General features: G+C 33.4%; 1 protein-coding gene across 1 annotated transcript in view; it reads left to right on the top strand.

Moving 5' to 3' along the window:
• Positions 1 to 20000, top strand: part of LOC145272940 (chordin-like) — a 223255-nt gene that overhangs the window by 130882 nt on the left and 72373 nt on the right. Inside the window, exons 3-6 of the mRNA XM_080127055.1 lie at positions 10703 to 10829; positions 13148 to 13186; positions 14217 to 14334; positions 14642 to 14729. Coding sequence (XP_079983181.1) covers positions 10703 to 10829; positions 13148 to 13186; positions 14217 to 14334; positions 14642 to 14729 — 372 coding nt within the window. The remainder of the gene's footprint in view (positions 1 to 10702; positions 10830 to 13147; positions 13187 to 14216; positions 14335 to 14641; positions 14730 to 20000) is intronic.

Genomic DNA, 20000 nt, shown 5'->3' with positions numbered 1-20000 from the left:
GAACGAAATTTTGTGCTCTGGAATTCATTTTTTCCACAGTCAGCAACATTCTCAATACACGTGTTAGGGACATGGTTTATAGAAGCATCCTAAGTTGGAAGTTGTGCCGCAAGATTTTTCTTCCCATTACATTTAAGTCGCTGCCTTTTGGCACAGTCAGAAGAAGAACAGGTAGCAGAGAAATATGAAAGGTAAAATATTCGCTGAAAGAAACGATTAACGTACTGCCTCTCATAATATCTACAGTGAAAGGAAGGGTTTTGTAGTTTGTCGGATTAGTTGAAGATATTTCCGTTGAAGTGAAGTCTGTTGGAACACATTCTGTTGAAGTATTTGTAAGCACAAACAACTAACATTATGGCGATGGTACAAAAGTTGAAGCGAATGTATTTTGTTTCATACTTATTTTTTTATGCAATGCAAAAACTGTGTTCTGCGCACATCTTTACTTTACACTTAGTAATTCAACATCTATAAATCTCACTTGTCTTTTTAAATGTATGTTTGTATGGCATCCCTCTTTTACATTCACTAGCAAAGACATCACATTTTTATTTTTTCACGTTCTTCTCCTCCTTCGCGGTACGGGTTCGAGCCTGCCTGCCTGCCTACTACCACTTTTTTTTTTTGCTCAACACACACCTACAAATACCCGTCAACGCCGGGAACACAGGCTAGTCTATAATATAAATCTCACCTGTCTGTTTAAATGTATGTATGTATGTATGTATGTATGTATGTATGTATGTATTTATGTATTTATACAGGTATGTCTGCCGAAATCTTTTGACAGAGGCGACGGATTTTCACGAGATCGGTATCGGTTTTAAGCTCCGCCGTCTGGACGACGAATATCGAAAATTTGGTCCAAAACATTAATTCCTTCACTCTCAGCTAGGCACAAGGAGGTGTTGCTCTTTTCGTGATATTTTCGAAAATCATCTCCTTTTTTCGATTGATTAACCTTAATTTAAACCTACGTCTAAGTTTCTCTTTGGCGATTGGCGCAACAGCAATTATGTCATTTTTCGGGGTTTTTTTTTTTACATTCTTTTCCTCTCTCGCGGTACGGGTTTTAGCTTGCCTGCCTACTATCACTTTTTTCTTTCTTTTTTTTTTTTTTTTTTTTTTTTTTTTGCTCACCACACACCTCCAAACACCAAAGCAACGCCGAGCACCCAGGCTAGTCATATATAAATCTGCTATCGTTCTATATTCTATTATAATGTTGCGCTGTTTCGGAGTTTTCCCGCCCATACGCAAAGAGAAATACATAAAAAGGCAAAGGACACTTTACTAAAGCTGTAGTAATTTGAATTTCGCTTTAGTCTAAAGTATTTTTAAATGGTTACGTGTTTTATAAGCTTAAAGAAAGTAACATAATATGATAATAAATATTTTAAAACTAAGCGAGCATTTTTGATAATCCGTGGAAATAAGACATAAAACTAAAAACAATTTATTTTTGGTTAAAACAGAATTTACCGGGTTGTTTCCTCAATTGAACAATACGTAAATATATTAATTGTAGTGACTTACTCTTTAATTAAAAAAGACATTTCACAGTATATTTTGCCGTACTAAGTATAAAGTTGTAGAGGCTTGGTAAAGATTGAAATTAAAGTACGCAGGTACTGTGACAACATCGCACAAGGGGCGAGTATAAACTAATATTCGTTTAATTGCTTTAAATTCTGATATTAATTGAGGTCACTTCAATTTACAGTCGGAAAATTACAATACCAAATTCCCCTTAAATTATGAATAATACATATTTTATTATGCTCTATTAATGTTAGATGAAGAGTTTCCGAAATACTTCGGGCAGCGATGTCTAAGGTAAACGACTTCCTAATCTCCATCTACCCAATGATGCCCGACTGAGCACCAATCTTCGGTAGTTCCTAATGAGATAACATAGCCATAATGCTTTATTCCTGTACATTAGTAAGAATGTGTTTACCCTATCCCATCTTGTGCCTTGTGCCACGTGTAATTCTCATGAATAAAGCTTCTTTGCAAAAACTCCTCACCTGTAAGACACATTACTGCGACATGTTTCTCTACTGTTTTGTTAATCTTGAAATCCAATATTAACAGTTTCTTGTCGTTAATAGTCTCATACGTAAGCAAATGCAATCCATAGTTTAATTAATGTTAGTACTCTCATAGTTTTCATATCTTCCCTTATAACCATTTTGTCTTATCAAACTTTTTCTTTGAGGATAACTTGCGAAGTGTTAACCTTACAGTAAGAAAATATACCCATAGTCATATATTCAATATTTTAATCAGAAAGAGTTAATCATTTTAACCAGAATAAATTATTGGCGGGACATTATCTTTTCAAGTAGGCCATTACATTCGTTTGTAATGTGTCGATTTGAAAACCTTACAAAAACACACCTACAAAAACTATGGCTGGCTATGAAGTTTACTGATTAAAATCATGATCGCTTGGATTGTATTCTAATTTTTATCTACGCCGACTCCCTCGGTCATTGTTATTATTGTCAGCATTTTTGTTACTTATCTCATCTGGTTCTTTTTGTTATTTTTATTAGTATTATTATTAGTATTATAATTGTTGTTTTTATTGTCATTCGTGTTTTTGTTATTGTTATATGTGATAGATTATCTACCCGAGGACATACTATGAGCGTCTGATCCGACATGCCTCTCAAGTCAATACAATCTTCTTATTCCTATTTCCTTTGATCTCTGTTGTATACTAATTTCTTCTCAAATAGCACAACTGTTTCCACAATAATATAGCGCACAGCAGCAATGTACAGATGTACTAACATTCTCGGGTCACTTCGATGAAGGTGCCGGAGACAAGAGACGTTTTCTGACAATGACCTTTCACGTCTAATTCCGCTGAGCACCGCGGGGTGGAAGAGACCTCGTATCAAATCTCGCCATTGTAAGAATATGCATAAATATCCATCAACCCACAAACTCATATAAACTCGAAAACAGCAATAAATGCAAATATACACAAACGTACACATATTTTATTTAGACAAAACATATAATGTTATTTGATGTGGTTACCCTGGTCGATAGGTCATTTCAAAATGGGATCGTCTTGTGTAATTTGCTGTACTATTAATACACGTACCTCTTAATTTCATTATCAGTCTTAAAAATTGACAATGTATTTTGTTCTAATCATTCATCCAAAAATTTAGCATAGCCGTTTGCAGAGACCGTATGTTTGCTGTTAGATTTGAGTAGCATTAGGTTTCCCCCGAGTTTTCCCTACTCATCGCATTTTTCCGGTTAAGTCTGGTTGATGTCCCCTCCATCTTTTCATTTTTCTTCACGTACAATGCCGATCTATTGTAAAGCGAGCATATGTGCGTGCTATTTTATATATTTCTTCTGCAATGTAATGGATTTTCTAAAAGTTTCAATTCTCTTAGATTGATTGATGTCATTTACAGAAGTGCGTTTATATTTCTATTTCAATTGAATTCTGTCTAATAAGCATTCTTTATATTATATGAGAGAGGTTCCGCATTCGAAGTTTCGCCTTAAGAACTCAAGTGTATTCATAATTGCCCTGCGCTGTATGTATGTTCATACGTATGTGTGTACATGGTCCACAAAAGCGACCATACAATTGTATTACAAAATAAACTGTCTGATATAAGTATATCACTTTATTTGAATATAAATTTATCAGACAAATAATTTCTGCATAGACGAACCTAAATTGCTTTCAGAAATTTTCGTTGAACGAATCTAACGCTCCTGGCTCAACAAAAACACTTGTATTTGCTATTGTGTTAATCGCGTTTACATAATAATATATCTATCAATATAATTATAAAACTCAAATCAGCTTGTTTGCTTGGGCGTTTAAATCGTCCATCCGGTTTCTGACTTCCGGTTTCCAAAAATTTGTTTACTTACCTATTCCACTATCGCCCTGTGTTAAGTCGGATATTAAAAGCCACTGCTGCTATTCAAAGCATATACAAGGTCAACAATATATTTTGTTTTAACTTATTTTAACAAATAAATGTAATTTAACCCTGTTGGGTTAAAAATTGTTTAAAATATAACTATACAATATATATCTATAATCATATTTATAGCCATATTTATTGCTTTTAGTGGCGCTCCTGCGGATTCTGACGATTTATTTTTTTCGGGACTTACTTAAAAAAAATCTCTTAAAGGAGGGAGGAGGTAGAAACTTGGTTTTAGTAGTGCTTGTAGTAGAGCTTCCTCAATTTTAATTAGTGCTTGCAGTAGTGCTCTGTAGGCTTCCTGAGTTTTATTTTTTTCACTCATCACCTAAAAAATGTTTTCTCAAGTCAATAAAAGATCTTAAAATCCCTTTTTATTGGAACATTTTTTTCATCTTACCCACTAAATGTATTGAAAAAGAAATGCAACAATACCCTTTTTAAAAGTATAAATAAATAAATAAAAAATAATGATGAAGGGGGGGGGGGGGTAGACCGAACTTTTCTAAAAGCGAAAAGTCGCTAAAAATAGAAAACAAAATAGTAATAATAATAATAATAATAATAATAATAATAATAATAATAATAATAATAATAATGGTGGGGCGGGGCCTGAAGTAGCCATTACAAATTGGTGCTGTACATCAGCTTTGAAAATTGGGAACTGATTTCCTAGAACGTTGATTTAAATATTGATTTTTTTTCATTTTTTTCTTATAACCTGGGAGCTGAGTGTCAAACAATCCGCAGAAATATTTGAAAAAATACGAAAAGGAAACAATTAAAAAGGGCGCCGATTGATCAGGTTCACCTACATATTTTTTAAAAATATTTTCTTTATCCAAGCTGTGCGTAATTAAACATATTTATTTACGATTATTTTGTTTGTATTTTTCATTGCAAGTTGGAATTACTTTCAATAAAATAATCAAAGTAAATAAGTTTTTCTAATGTAAATAAAAACAAAGTAAATATGTTTTTCTAATGTAAAAAGAGACTACTACATCAATTTACATATTTAAAAAAAAAAAATTTTACGACTTAACCAGCATAGTTTAGTTCCTAAAAAGAAATAAAAATGTACTTTTTTTTTAGCTAATACGTATTAACGGCCTTTAAAAATAATATAAAATAAGAAGTTTTTATATATAATTAACATTTCAAATTTTAGCTTGGGGGATCACTTTCCCATTAAAATTTAACGTAAAATGAGACACGACTTATTGGTGACGTAGTGAGACATGTTATCGTTAGCAATTTTCAAATTTGGTTTCTGAGGTCGGTTTGGGTCATAAATTCCAAACATGTATACACTTAAAATGGTGGGGGACTTTTAATTTTTTTTTTTTTAAAGATTTGCTTTGAAAAGGTCTCACTGATAAATATTATTTATCAGTCAATTATTATTTTCTGATATTTTAAGGCTGTTAACACACAAAAAAGTAGGGTGGACCTGTACAATGCGCACTCCCTCCTTGTATTTTTTTCCTCTTGTTTGTTTGGGTTTTTTTCAATTTTTCTTTCAACGGATTACGCCCCTTTTATATAAAGTATTTTTCATTTACTATAAGAGCAATGATGTTAAGACCTCTATTATCCAATGTATCCCTTATTGTTTTGACTGGTCGCCATGTTTGTTTTTGTGCCTGCATGCATTTTTAATTTTTTACGCGCGCGCGAAATTACGTACTGTTTCACTGGTCGCCATGTTTTTTTCGCGCGTGCGTGAATTAGATTTTTTGCGTTCATACATTAATTCTGTATACTCATTTGCACTTTTATACATTAGTTCTCTATACTCGCTATTCCATAGGTACTATAACATATACTGACCAAAAGGGTCACGGGTACTCTAGTCTTAGGCATTTTATTTCATGTTCATTTTTTCCTATGAAAATGTATATACGATTTCCACTTTCCATTGATAAGCAAAATAGAATAAATGTTTAAGAATCAACAAAGTAAACAACACTAAAATAGACTTTATGGCCGACCTTATATGTATGTATGTATGTATGTATGTATGTATGTATGTATCTATCTATTAGTATTGCTACTCACTACAATTTCTTACACAGGCAATCATAAGTAATTACTCACTGATAATAACCGATGGCGTTCTTTGAAGTGAAGAGTATCCCCAAAATCTCCAGTATTTGCTACCATTTTTAGACAACTGAGAAAGATCATTCGCCCTCGTTGAATTTTGGGTGACAATGAGCCTTCCATGGTCCCAGCACTCTTGGCACTTATCCAGTGGGAATCTCCTCGGCCCTTTTATTCTTACTGACTATTCACCACTATTTTGTGTAGTAACATTCAAGACTGATGTCTTTTTTAGATGACCCATTGTATTATTATTATACTTATTTTTATGAATTAAAAATGGAAAAGAAAAGGGGAGACTATTTTCAAATATCACCCTAAATTTGAAATAGAGCAACGAACTTAGATAAAGTAGATATTAATAAGTTCCTTGTACCTAATTTTTTTTCTTGACCTTTTTATTTTTTAACCTTTTCATTTTTTTTTTCTAATGGAGAGTAGGTAATGCACTGTGGATGTATTATCGGCAACTCCAGTACATCTTGCTTCTCCTTATTTGTTCCTCAATCCTCATTTCCAATAAGTGATTTTTTCTGACAAAGCGTGAAGAAAAAGCTTCTTTCTAGTTCGGCAGTAGTTGCGTGAAGAGTAGCCTGAGATGTCGGAAATTTTCTGTTTCTATGTCTATCCTCGTGGTCCTGTCACTAGTAAGGGTGCTGGAGGCAAACGTTTCATCTGGGCTGACGTTATCTGCCTGATAGTTAGGAACCCGAAACTTGAATTAACCACTTAGGATGTTGTCCTATCAGCAGGTGCAAAGTACTGGGGCTGCTGTATTGCCATTTGGTGAATGGATTCTAGACCATGCACTAGTTTTTGGTAGGGGCTCTTGATGACATATTAGTCGGTAATTGTTACGGCTTTACCTTATCATGTGCTACAAAAAATATTAAATAAGAAAAAGAGTCATTTCTTTTTCTCTCTTACTTTCCTGTCGACCTGTTCCACAAATCCATAAATCTCAGCATTAAATATCTCTAGAAATATACACGAATAAACCTAGAACCTCATCCTCCAACGTAGACGCTACTACCATGTCTCCTTCTCCAACCTCAGGGGTCTACGTTCTAACCTTCCACATTGTTTCTAAGTGGAACTAGCATTGGGCTGACTATTTCCCATGATGAGTTCATAATTAAAGGATACTCTAACTTAAATCTAACCCCTCAAGATCGACATGGGCATGGAATATGTGCCTACATTAAAGATAGATTTCCGTGTGGTAGGGATATCTCCAGAGAAGACCCTAATTTACTCTATATGGTCTTCCAGGTTAGACTTGCTTACACCACCGCATTTATATTTGCCCGCACTCGCCCCCAAAACAGCGGAGTTACTATCTTTAAGAGTATATCTGAGAAAATTGACCACACCCTGTCTGCTCATCCTTCGGCTTAGATTCACATCTGTGGTGACTTCAATGTCAACAATGTGGAATGGTCGACCCACTTAAACAAGACAGACGAGGTTCTATCATAATTTCTCCATTGCTTATGACCTCACTCAGATTGTTCACAAACCCACCCGTGTGCCCGATACTAACGTTCAGTATGCAAGCTTCCTAGATCTTTTTCTCGCAACTTGCCCTGACCTATGTTTATGTTCCGTCCTGTCTCTCCTGGGATTTTCTGACCACTCGGTTGTATCATTTAAAATAAAAATGAAATCTAATAAGTCTTCAGACGTACTTCTCCACCGTATATGATATCAATACTCTATGGCTGACTGGAATAGCTTCCGTAAATTTATATCTGATCTACCTCTGCTTTCCATGTTTGAAAAGAATGTAACCTCTATAGTATCAGACTTGACGGAATCGTTAATTGTAGGTATAGACCGATTCATACCATCCAAAATTTTTCAGCAAAACCCTAACAGCCAGACATGATTCTCCCAAGAATGCGCTGCCGCAATCGCGCACAGATATAACTTTTCCATAGCTACCAACGTAATAGATGTAGTGAGATTTAAGCTGCTTTCAAGACTGTCAGCAACCACTGTAAAAGAGTAATAAAAAATGCAAGAGAGTTATATGCTTAGTCTGTTAAATCCAAAGTAGCTGAGCAGCAGCTTGGTTACCACCAGTTTTTGCAAATAGCAAACAGGATCTTGAAAAGAAGTGTGAGTTCTATCCCAACCATTATCAATAGACCTGAGGTCATCTCGTCAACATCAGACACATCCAAACTATTTGCCAAGAACTTTACAGCTAATTCTACCATATTAGACCAAGGCCATCATCCCCCGTATTTCCTCCTATAACAGACAACACGCTATGCGGCATACAAATATATGTGCGTGATGTCACCAAGCTAATCAAGAACCTTGATTCCAGTAAAGCAACCGGCCTTGACGGCATTGCAATTATAGTGTTGGAAAAGCTTCAACCAGAACTTACCCCCATATTTACAAAACAGTTTAAGCGTTGTATTAAGGAGAATTGCTTCCCAACACACTAGAAAACTTCATCAGTATGCCCTGTATTTAAGAATTCAGGTGATAGGTCATCTGAATCTCGGTACAGACCAATAAGTTTCCTGTGCATCATGAGTAAGTTGTTGGAATCCATATTAAATAAAGAAGTAGTCAACCACTTCAGCAGAAATAACCTTCTTAGTGACATGCAAAATGGTTTCTGTTCTGCTAGATCTACAGCAGATGGGCTAACGGTTATATCTCATAGGATTAATGAATCTCTCGACAAAGGCTTCCTTTCTAGAGCAATTGCTCTTGACATATCGAAGGTATTCGATAAGGTATGGCATAAAGGCCTACTTAACAAGATCTCCAATTAAAATATAACTGGAAATGTTTTCTCAATTATTAAAACAGTTCTCTCTAATAGACTCATAAGAGTAGTGATTGATGGCAGAAATCAGAAACCCGCTGTATTAATGCTGGACTCCCTCAGGGTTCCATCCTGGGCCCAACTCTCTTCCTGATCTACATCAATGATCTCTCAAAACACATACTTAGATCATTCGTTGACATTTATGCTGATAACACTAGCATCTATGGCAGTATATCAAAGACTATAAACGACCACGTTCTCTCTGATTCTCTCTCCTCTGAGCTTAGGCGCGTGTTACAATGGGGGAAGAGGGGGCTTGTTACTTTTAATATATCTAAAACCAAGCTTCTATCTTTACATCATCAACGCTCTGATGGTCATCTGTCGTCAATTGAAATGGAAGGCTCTCGTCTAGGGGAGGCTCCATGTTTTTACAAGCTTCTAGCATTGACCTCTACTCCTGATCTGAAATCGAACACGTACATCAAATCTGTTGCCAAGATCGCTGGAAAAATGGTGGGATTCTTCTACTGCTTCAGTAGATATCTCACTGCTTGTGCAATTCTCTATTTATGTAAAAGCCAAGTACGTCCAACGATGGAGTACTGCTGCCACATCTGGGTAGGAGCTGCTAAAAACAGCTTATCCTGCCTTGACAGAGTACAAAATAGACTTCGTAGCTTAGTGAGAGATGCCCTTTTTTCTTCTCTGCAACCCTTTTCCCACAGAAGAGACGTTGCGAGCTTGTCTTTGTTTTATCGTTATTTCCATGGCAAGTTCTCGTCTGAGCTCCAATCTCTGGTCTCCCCTCGCTAATCTTTCACGAAAAACACCCGTCTGGTTGAAACCACTGGCAATAATTTTCCCCACTCTATATCTGTACCTAAATCAAAACGTAGATTCCATGAACAAAGCTTCTTTCTTAGAAGTGCACGCCTGTGGAACTCTCTTTTGTTTGCCTATTTTCCACCTGACTACAATTTGGATGTCTTCAAGTCCAACATAAACAAATTCCTCATAAACCGCCCCGTTAAGAAATCTAATTTATCAAATCTCCATTACTAACGATTACTACGATATTATCCCATTGATTGCTGTACACGCAATAACTTATCCTCCAGTGGCCTCCAGGCCTTGATAAGTGGTGACTCCCACGTAAAAAAGAAAAGAAGAAAGAAAATGTTCGATAGTTCGTCTATTATGTGGGGTTTTTTTTCAACAGAATGTAGGTTTTAAAATAACTAGTATTTTTAGCTGTTTCCAAATGTCTATATTTGAATCTGAAGTAAACGAACTGTTTAAATCAATAAAATAAAAGGATCTTACATCCAATACGCAAATGAATCCGTCGAGAGGTTGGCCACGAAACGGTGCGTATTCTCTGCTGATAGAATATATGGAAACCGAAGTATAATACCCCACAATTGCATAGCCTACAAACTAATGTATGAATGAAACAACTGCAAGAAGAAGGTAGGAAAATGATTCACGTTTCTATCCTGATTACCCGATTTTATTAAAGTGGAAAGAAAATGCTTCACGTTTGAAAACACATAAAAAATATTATGTTATTCAAACCTATAATCTCTTGAATAAAACCTATGTTACAGACGAATCGTGGAACATTTTGTTTCTTCCTTTCCATTTTCAATTCATATCGTCACATTTTTATTATCAGTTATTGTTATTATTCATTACTGTTATTATAATGTATTATTATCATTATTATAATTTATTATTATTATTATTATTATTATTATTATTATTATTATTATTATTATTATTATTATTGCTACTTATGTTATTGTTGCTGTTGTTGTTTCAGGTGAACAAAGTTCAGAAGGATAAGATGTACTGGACAGGAAAGGTGTCATGCCAAAACATTCGAAAATGCCCTCGTCCTACATGCCAGAAGGCAAATGACTCATGTTGCAACACGTGCCCAAATTTATGTGAGTTAAAATTATCTTCCGTCTACGCTCATATTTAAAATACATTTTCCGAACGTCATTATTTTTATCATCTGCAGCTTCTTGGATAATCAATTTATGTAATCCTTTAAAAATATGATGTGTTGGAGTTTGTTGGTTTGGAAGGAATGCATTATTGACCACTATTATTATTATTATTATTATTGTTATTATTATTATTATTATTATTATTATTATTATTATTATCATTATTATTATTATTATTATTATTATTATTATTATTATTATTATAAAGATGTGCTTTGAAAAAAGTTTCACCATAAAATATTACTTAATCAGTAAATTTCCAAATATTGTTAAGGCTATTAATATACACACAAAACAAAACAAGGGTTGACCTGTACAATGTAAATCCACTTCTTTTCGTTATTCTTTTCGTTTTTTTTAAATTTTTTCAACGGATTACACCCCTTTTATATGAAAGATTCTTCATTTAATCTAAGGGCAATGATGTTAAGACCAATGTATTCGTAGTGTTTTCACTGGTCGCCATGTTTGTTTTCGTGCGCGCGTTCATTTAATTTTTACTCACACGCGAAATTGTGTATTGTTTTAAGTGGCCGCCATGTTTTTCGCGCACGTGTGTTTTCAATTTTTCGCGTTTATACATTAATTATGCACACGCACTTGACTTTTGTACATTAGTTCTGTATACTCACTATTCTATAGCTTGCTATAATATATACTGACTTAAAGGGTCACGGGTACTCTAGTCTTCGGCATTTTATTTCGTTTTCATGTTTACCTATGGAAATGTATAACCCTAACTCTAACCCAACCCTATCTACTAAAATGATTTTACAATTTCTGCTTTCAATTAACAAGTCCAATAGAATTAATGCTTAAGTATAAACAAAATAAACAAAACAAAAATAGACTCAGTTATGGCTGACCTGATATGTATGATATGATATAAAGATAAGGCAGATTACACATTACGAAGGCAACAGTTAATATAATCTCATGCATTTTTTTGGATACTTGTTTTATATTTAAAGTAATTAATATAGCACAATGGCATTAAAACATTATATGTATATGTTTAACTGGGTTACTTTTCTTTGATAATTCGTAAAAAGTCATTAGGCGTGACTTCAAAGCGAATTTTCTTGCTTCAAAACAGTCTTTGCAATGTTTCTTTTTACAAATAATACCAACATGTGAATACTTTCATCGTAGTTACTTACTCTCTCATGCAAATAGTAAATAGCGTATTTTTCCACGAAATTTCAAAAAATATTTTGTCCGTACTAAAGACAAAACTGTATAATCTAGATAAACATAAACTTGATATATTCATCTACCAGTACCGCTAGAGAAACCGGTATTAATTAGTTTATGTTACTTTTTTTTAAAGAGTTGGAATTTAAAAAATGTTTACCTGAAACAAACTTTACATAACCCTAAATATTAATTTAACTAAGTTTTACCTAAAAATATAACTTTCAATAACCCTAAACTAAGCCTTAAATATGTTAAAAAGAACGATGTAACTGGAAGTCGATTTTTTTAACCTTGTACAATTCAGAAACTTGTTTGAAAATCTTTTCGAAAAGAAAACCTACGAAAATTGATTACACGTCTATAGTTGCAGTTAAATAGGTAGGAATTGAGTACTTAGTTTAAGCTAATTTATATAGGAAAGTGCCCCCACCACCTAAAGTATAAAATAGTTTTTATATTTTATATTTTTCAAACTGTTTACATGTAATCGTTTAGATGATTGATGATATAGTAAAAAAATACTTTGTTTTTGATAAATAAGTCAATTAATTTCACACATCCACTACACAAGGTGTTTAATGGTTCTACTTGATTCATCGAAATTAAACATCGAACATCGTAGTCACATAAACGCGAGAAGTACTAACATGGACAGTTGTTTCGGCTGCTTAACAATAACTAATAATACGAAACAGTGCCCCGAAAGTACAGAAAATGTTGGGTCTCTGCGGTTTGCATGGAACTCTTGAGTTAATCTATTATTCCCGGGCAGCGACTGGATATAGGTCAGCTCGGACTCAATAAATTTAAACTTATCACTTTTTCTAAAGACGTCAGTATATCCGAACGAAATCCGAACATCTAATGTGTTTTTCTTTTTCCTTTTCCTAGATTTAATTTGTCTTTTCCACTTCGTCTTTTATTACATTTTTTCCACATTTCATTTTATGATATAGTGTGCAGTTTATTCTTATATGTATGTGTGTACGTGTGTGTGTGACAATCTGCATATTTGCTTGCATACATGTATTGATAAAATATATTTAATTTTATAGCTTATGAAAACAAACCATTTTGGAAACATAAAATTACAGGTATGTTTTATTCGTTTATTATATCCGTAACCTGACAATATGAATTAGATAATTTTGTTTTGTGTCTTATTTAATACGTGGATTTTATTTAATGTGTCATTATCTACATCATTTATACGTTTTAAGTAGACGTGTATCTCCCCTCACTGTAAACTAATGTAATGTGTTTATACTTTGCGGAAATATGTTTCTATAATACTTAACACCATTTGCATGTTAGTGACTTTAATTCTTATCGAAAGTGACTAGATTGATCAATTAACGAAGAAAAATAATATATACTAGAAAAAGGAAAATTATGTTATGTTCGTTTTACATATGAAACCCATTAAAAGTATTATCTAATTAACAGTTAATTATTTCACTGTTATTCATTACTAATTTGTTTAATTTTTTTACTATTTGAAGAAGATTAAACGGATCAAATCGGCAGGAAAAAGATAACTCGCTACCCCAAACTTAAGTATTCTCTCGCTCACAAATTGATACGGAAATGCATTGTTTGACAAACAAATAAATCAAGTATTGCACAAAATTTATTTATTAGATGATATGTCGTATTTGAAGCAAAAACGGCAGCATCCGACCCCAACTCTTTTAAAACCTGAATGCTGAATTGTTGATCGGTATCAACCTTTGAAAAAAGAATAAGTCGCTGCTAATCCGCAGACATTCTAACTTTCTAAATGCATTCTTCTTCTCTCTGTTCCCTTTTTAATCACTGCTAATCGGACGAACATGCAATCTTAAATATTTACTTTTTGGGGAAATCATTAAAAAGAAAATAATAATTGAGACAAAGATAGATTCTCCAGAAATCGGTTTTGCTTCCTTTAAAACAATAGCAACATGATTTCAAAGTAATTCCATCTTTTAGTCAAATTAATGAGATCACGAGTAAAATATTTAATTCTATTAGTAAAGGTATTTATATTTTTATTATGATCAACACAGAACGCGTCTCTTAGCATATTGCCGTAATAGCTATTTGATTCCGTTACTTTGATAACAAATCTTTTTTTTTATCCAGAATTTACAGCTCTTCTAGTTGGTTCAAACTTCAATGAGTCTTCTTCAACGCATTCTGTCGCCATTGCCGATATCAGTGTTCGAGATTCCAATATCTATTATTCCATGCGTCTCACAAGGTTTGTGGAATTTTTCGTCTCTTACTTTAAATGGATCATTTTTACGAATGCATTCATGTATAAATCATTTATTATAATCAAATATATTCTTATATTTGGATATGAAGGGAAAAAATGAAGTCGATTATGTATAATATAATGCAATAATTAGTTATAATTCATACTTAATCGTTATATTTACTGATATATAAAAAGTCGAAATTATAATATTTTCATTAGTCTATATTTAATCCTCATTGGAACATGATGTTAAAATTTTGGTTATTAAAATATTATTGATATTCTATATTTATTTTCATCTGACCAGGTTGAAACCGGCGGCAAAGATTATGTTCGTTCTTGAGAATAACAACATTATTCACGAAATTACCATCGGGAATCAACAGTTACAAAAGGTTAGAAACTTTTTCAGTTGAGAATGAACTTACTACATAACATTGTGTGAACTGTATAAAATAAGAAGAATTAGAAAATCTTCACTTTGATCTCATCTACATTTTAATACATAAAGGCAGCTTATGTTTGCATGCACGTTTTCACTATCCATGCGCGTTTAAAACACTGAGATCGTTCGATGGTGATTAGTGCGTAATCTGATGTCCTTAATACATTTTCAAATGAACTGCTCAAAAATCAAATGTTCTAAACATGACGACTAAAACATGCCAATTTTACATACATTTAAATAAGTGACATTCGTTTGATTGATTAGACGACTGTTAAGTTGGCAATAATTTTACAATAATTGGAAATGTTTATTATGAAAGAAGACAAATTTTATTTTTCTTAATAAGACTGACCGTAAAAGACGTTTATTGTTTTCAAAAATATTATTATTAACAGTGAATTATAAAGATTGATTTAAAAAGCGCACTGGAATTTCCATGAGTTAAGATTGCTATTATATACTCATTTGGGGTTATCATACAAGTCAGTATTACTGAGAAAAGAATTAATTCTTCCTGGAGTCGCAATGACAAACGTCCTATTGGCTTGCTTATGACACTATGGGTCTGCTTGGGATTCCATGAAACAGAATCCCCTTTTCTCGTAGAGCTACACCAAAAAATTAAAGCTTTTCCAGATTTATAGAGAGACAGCAAAACATTAAAGTCTCTCATTATTTCTAGACGTCCCCAACTCTTTTAATAAATCTTGCAACTGATTTTGCATTATCACCACTACCGTTTACAATTGGCAATGACTATTGGTCATCTGTAGAATTTAAGTGGCACAGACTGCCCAAATTCCATGTACTCTCTACAACTCCCTAGTGCAGAGTTGCTTATTGCTTTCTCTCCTTTGTCTTTCTCTCTGCCTTGAAATTTCAAGGGAGTTTGGTGTGATACTATCATTGGCTGATATCATTATATGCATATGTGTATGTGTGAATGATCGCGTGTGTGGGCGGAGTCATTTTATTGGACTACTGTTTGTTTTCACTTGTCTTCGGCTCGTGTGATGTTCGTTCTATAGGTTTTCTTCTTTTCTTATTTAAAAGTATCTCAAGCAGAAAGCGTTCGCTTGCTTAGTAGTTTAGTTTCACTATTTAAATTGTTTAAAAATTCATTATTATTATTATTATTATTATTATTATTATTATTATTATTATTATTATTATTGGCTTACAAGAAACTTCCACACAGGTCTTCGGAGATCTTTCCCTGAAAACAGCCTGCGGTGTTCACTGGAAGCTGAGTGACAACAAGTATCCCCATATTTCCAGAACTCTTTTCTTCTTTCAATAACATTTGCAAATAAATTTGCATCATCGCAACAGCTGCCTCCCATTGATTTCTTGTTGGCAGCAGCTATTGGTATTTGCTAGAATTTGAGTGGTACTAAGCCTCCCCAATGATTATTATTATTATTATTATTATTATTATTATTATTATTATTATTAATATTATTATTATTATTATTATTATTATTATTATTATTATTATTATTATTATTATTTAATAGTAAATAATTTAATAAGAGGAAACACCCAGAAATCCTAATAGCTTGATGATATGCATTACAAAAAAGATTGAATTTTAAAAATAAAGAACATTTTTCACATAATCATACCATGAATGGTATAATTATGTTTTATCCATATATATATGTTATGTGTGTTATATCCTCAGTGACTTTGAAACGAGAGAATAGGAAGTGAATTGCCATTAATGTAAGAAGCTCAAGTTGCGGAAGATCAGAAACGGAAATCACGTGACTAAAGAGTGTGAGATCGAATACGTTTGAAGTCGAGCGATGTTAGGTGAACACAGGTGTTGGCGTGTAGCTTAAAAGTGGAACTGACCTCATTTTCTTTAACTCTCTTTTTCTTTTTTCTCTGTCCTTCTCTCCCTCCTTTTCTTTCTCTCTCTATTTCTCTTTCTTTATCGCTCTCTTTCTTTGCCTTTCGAATTGTGAACCTAAGAAAACGTGAAATGCAAAACTATTCTAAGGTATTGACGCCTCGTGCGTAACAAGTTCGTCGGAGTACATTTTAATGAAGTGTATAAAAAAGAAGAACTGAGATGCGACATTGCGTTGTTGAGACAGGATATATCGAGCCTTTGTGTCAATTGCCTGTAATTAATAACGAATTAGCCACGATACGCGTACATGAAGAAGCCTGGAAAACAATTACATTTTTAAAGTCTTCAGCTTTTATCCATTGATGTTTCTTAATATCTTTAAGAAATCGTCATCATCCTCCATCGTCAACGCCATCCTAATAAGACGACTAAGATTCTAGACAACAATACGAATACATATTTTAAATACTACCATACCGATGTAGAATTATTGGATTCGAGAATTAAAATATTTCATAATTAGTGTGTAGTGTTCTCTCTTAGAGATTTTAATACAAACTTAAATCTTTCAAACATTGATTGCATTATCTAAAAAGGCAATATATTTCTGAACTTGGTTTTAACTTTCAAAAATTTTATTTTATCTCTTTCATTAAAAGCGTATAGCCTTTTATAAAGCACCCGAAGAACAAATGATTTTTGTACAATCCTACTTCGATCAAGAACCAAAAATTGTTAGACCTAAGCGCAACATTAGCCTCAAATTAAGAATGCGCGGTATCGATCCTTATCAAAGACATAATTCTATGTCAATTTTTAAAACGCATGATTTTACAGAAAACTAACAGTAAAAAGAATTTATATACTTAATAATGAATGTCATAATATTGCATTTTTTACCTTCTTATATATGCATATGCCTCTTCATATATACATATATATATATATATATATATATATATATATATATATATATTCGTGGTCCGATGGTTAGAGTTGTCGACTGTCAACACGACTGTTGTAGGTGCGATCCACTGGTGGGGAACGGTGTATGTCTAGCCACACTGATGAGGTGTGATACAACGAAACACTACTGTATGTGGATGACTATTAAGCTCCCCCCTCTTTGGGTTGAGCACTTTGTAAATATATTTTCACCTGACGCGTACTTAGCAACTAAGCGAAGCCCACTATTTGTTTGTAAGCAAACTGATAATTTGAGCACTGTGCGACATGCAAATGTTATTTTAATAGACATTTGAAGAGAAATGTTTACGAGCCCTGTTCGTGGTCCGATGGTTAGACCCATCAACTGTCACCACGCCCGTTGTAGGTTCCATCAACGGCTGGAGAAAAGGTGTATGTCTAGCCGCACTGATGAGTTGTGATACGACGAAACAGTACTGTATGTCGATGATTATATATGTAGATGCATATATATATATATATATATTCATTAATATGTGTGTAGATGATGGCGATGTATGCTAGTCACTCTCTATTTTTATTGCATGTTTTCCAAATCTATTATATTCATTTATACACTGTTTAGGTGTGGCGTTTATACGTGTTAACTTGTAAGTGTTGAATTATTAAGAATTTTACATTTATCACATGATCAGGGGTGAAAAATATGTATTCACATAGTTGTATTTTTAAATTTTGTAAATCACTGTATGATTTACAAAAAAAAAAATAAATTCTGTTATATATTTCGTACTGACGGCTCAACTCTTATCAACGTTCAGGATAATGGTTAAATCTATTGTATATATTAATTTTCAGTTGAACGATAATCGCTAGATAGGATTAGAAACAACAAGTGGAATGCGCAGAAGATTATTAAGAGGATTTGCTTATCCAACAGAAAACCTCAACAAGTATTTGTTTATAATAAACTTGAAAACGGCATTTTTGTGGTGGTTTGAAAGCAGGCGTATGGTATTTCGTTTCAGTTCAAGGAAAATGTTTGTTATTAGGGGTTCCGTTTGACTTTTCCTCGCCTTTGAGCATGGTAGTATCTGTTCTGTAATTGTTCAATGTAGGGGAAACCTTTCATACTGAGATAGTTACTATTTATTTGGATATTGCCAGAGTGCCTCCCTTTGAGGGGGGGGGGCTTTCTCCCACATTAAAAACGAACTTGTATCTAATTTTCTTTAGTGGGAAAGAAAATAAATATTATTTTTATTTAGTACATAGAGAAAGAGAAGGGATGTGGGAGATAGAAAATTTCATAGTATAAATGATATTGTAGATATTAGTATTGGTCCATATTTCTAGAAGTATAATATCAAGGTGTCGTATCCTCATTTAGTAGGATGTGAATAAATGTATTTTCCAGCTTAGTCTATCTTTTTTGGCAAATTTTCCAGTGCGTATATTCCCATCAAAGCGCATAGAAATTCCCCAAAGTAGTTCATCCGAATCCAGAAGTAAAATAAAATGCCTTGCTTACCCACATAAGTAACAGCAAAACAAATAAACGAAGAAATGAAACAGAATATTTGTGTGTGAGTGTACGTATGTGTGCGTGTGTGTGCTTTGTATATATTTATTTACTTTATTTGTTTAAACTTGGTAACATGACTTTAATTTTTTTGGTGTAGCTCTACTAGAGAAAAGGGATTCTGTTTCATGGAATCCCAAACAGGTCCATAGTGTCATGGACGAGCCAGTAGGACTGTTGGCTTTTCCTGAAAACAAACTCCGTCGCTGGTTGTGATAGGCGTAAATATTTGTCTAAACATATCTGTGTACATTGGAAACTTATATCAATGACTGCAGACACTTTTCTGTTTTGATATTTCGCCGCAATATTTATTCAATAATCTGCCCTGAATCTCGTCAGATACGCTTATTTGGTAGCAATACCGTTAATCATTTGTCTAATGAGAAAACCTCTCCAGGAAACTGGGGACGATGATTCACAGTCCGTGGGGGACGACCGCAGGATATATACGAGGAAGAATGTCTTGATAATACTAATTATATATACAAGCGCACACAAATCGGCACACGCACTCACAGAACAATTTCGACAGGCATATATAGATAAAAAACACATACACACGCACACACATATATATATATATATATATATACAAACATACATATATATGTACATTAAATCATTTCAAATCATGTTATAAATAATATGCACAATTGCATTATAGTTCTTTATGTAATGTTACACACGTAACCCCAACATATTGTAGCAGAGTACGTCGCAAGAAACATAAAGCAAGTGATATCTCGACTCCCTATGTTCGTAACAAAGACATTTATTTCGGGTACTTTCCCGAATAAAACTTGATTGTATTCCTTGTCTGTAGCACTATATTGAGCACTTTGTTTGTT

This window comes from Euprymna scolopes, chromosome 4 (assembly GCF_053919585.1).
Source record: "Euprymna scolopes isolate OS-2025 chromosome 4, ASM5391958v1, whole genome shotgun sequence".
NCBI classification, from domain to species: Eukaryota; Metazoa; Mollusca; class Cephalopoda; order Sepiida; family Sepiolidae; genus Euprymna; species Euprymna scolopes.
The sequence above is the reverse complement of the archived record's forward strand: the minus strand, read 5'-3'. Positions and strand labels throughout refer to the sequence as shown.